Source organism: Austrofundulus limnaeus, unplaced genomic scaffold, assembly GCF_001266775.1.
Source record: "Austrofundulus limnaeus strain Quisiro unplaced genomic scaffold, Austrofundulus_limnaeus-1.0 Scaffold45, whole genome shotgun sequence".
NCBI lineage: Eukaryota > Metazoa > Chordata > Actinopteri > Cyprinodontiformes > Rivulidae > Austrofundulus > Austrofundulus limnaeus.
The window spans coordinates 31,791-33,336 of NW_013952447.1; the positions used below are offsets into that span (position 1 = coordinate 31,791).

The 1,546-nt window shown below is 33.7% G+C and overlaps 1 protein-coding gene across 2 annotated transcripts in view; it reads right to left on the reverse strand.

Annotated features, from left to right (window-relative positions):
- Positions 1-1,546, reverse strand: part of LOC106517124 (retinal-specific ATP-binding cassette transporter) — a 34,458-nt gene that overhangs the window by 24,533 nt on the left and 8,379 nt on the right. For both annotated transcript variants that reach the window (XM_014007835.1, XM_014007836.1), the window contains exon 8: positions 804-893. In XM_014007835.1, coding sequence (XP_013863289.1) covers positions 804-893 — 90 coding nt within the window. The remainder of the gene's footprint in view (positions 1-803; positions 894-1,546) is intronic.

Below are 1,546 nucleotides of genomic sequence, written 5' to 3' on the forward strand. Positions count from 1 at the left end.
AGAAGAAGAAGAAGAAGAAGAAGAAGAAGAAGAAGAAGAAGAAGAAGAAGAAGAAGAAGAAGAAGAAGAAGAAGAAAGGTTGGGATCAGGGCTCTTTGTGGATCATGAGAACCCAAATGTGAGTCTTTGGAAAATCAACAAACATTAAATTTATTCTGAAAACAATTACAATTAGCATGTTTAACCTTAACTGGGTAACTAATAAATGGTTAAAAATAATATAAATATTTCTTAAATGGATTATTAGCACCATTTGTACACTTCAACTATAAATAATCYAAGCCTCGAATCTCTTCAAGCTTTTATTTTCTTGGTTATAATTATAAAAACTGTGTGACTTTCTTCTGACTTTTACTTTGAAGAACTTGGCTGTGTTCTCTCTCTGAGTTGTTTAGATCCTGGTCTCTAAGTCCTGGCAGAGATAAGCATCTCACCAACAGGATGTCTGACTGTCAGCAGCGATTAATGTCCCAAAGAAACGTTTACATCTAGAATAAACAAAAGGCTGCAGAATATTTACCCACAGAAAAACTCAGATATGTGACCAAACTAAGTGAGTGACTGGAAACCTTCAGAATYAAGATGGAGAAAATGGAGCTGAGCTTGTTCTCTCAGACACATTAAATGTTTAATGTCCTCACACGCACACAAATATCTCCCTACTGTCTGTGTGCGTAAAAACTCAGGCAACAGGAAGCAACTGTTTCCTGACCGTTAAAAATAGGAAGCAGTGAACTCTTGAATGAGGAGCTGAAAGAAACAAAAACAAAACAAACAAAATAATAAATAAAAACACTCTTCACCTCTTGCAGTTTGTCAGAAGCGTCGGACGCGACTCGGACCCAGAAGTGAATGTTTATCCCGTCAGAGTGACCGTCCAGAACACGAGGCAGCTAATGAGAAACAAACATGACTTTAATTAGTCTTTTGTTCTCTTTWTCCTGGGTTTTTCTGCACATTTAGGTGAAAATATTTCAATCATAACAGTCAATTTTCGGTAACACCTCAACTTTCATAAAGACAAGAGTCTTCAAAACATAAATCCAAGTAATGAAACATTTTATTTAAAGATGACTTTTGATAAATAACTAAAAAAGATTTAGAACTGCCCAAAAACTCATCATCCATTAGCAARAATCTACCAGTTCAGGACAAAAACACTAAACCAGGGCTATTCAACTGGTGGCCTGGGGGCCGGATCTGACCTGCTAATGAGCCCCCCCAGCCCCCACAAGAAAAAAAAAAGATTTTTTTTATTTTCTTCTTTTGTTTAAGAAAAATAGATTTCAAATCATTTGTAAATTTAAAATTTACATTTCAGTGCAACACAATAAGTTTAAAAAGTAAAAGATAACAATTGTTCTGTTACATTCAAACTATAAACAACTGTTCTTGGGTGTTATTATTGATGAAGATTTGATTGAAAGTGTCATATAAACTATTTAAGAACAAAAATAGCAAAATCTATTGCACTATTATATAAGGTAAATGAATTATTTAATGATAAAGCACTGTTTATATTATATAATGCAATAATTGTTCTACA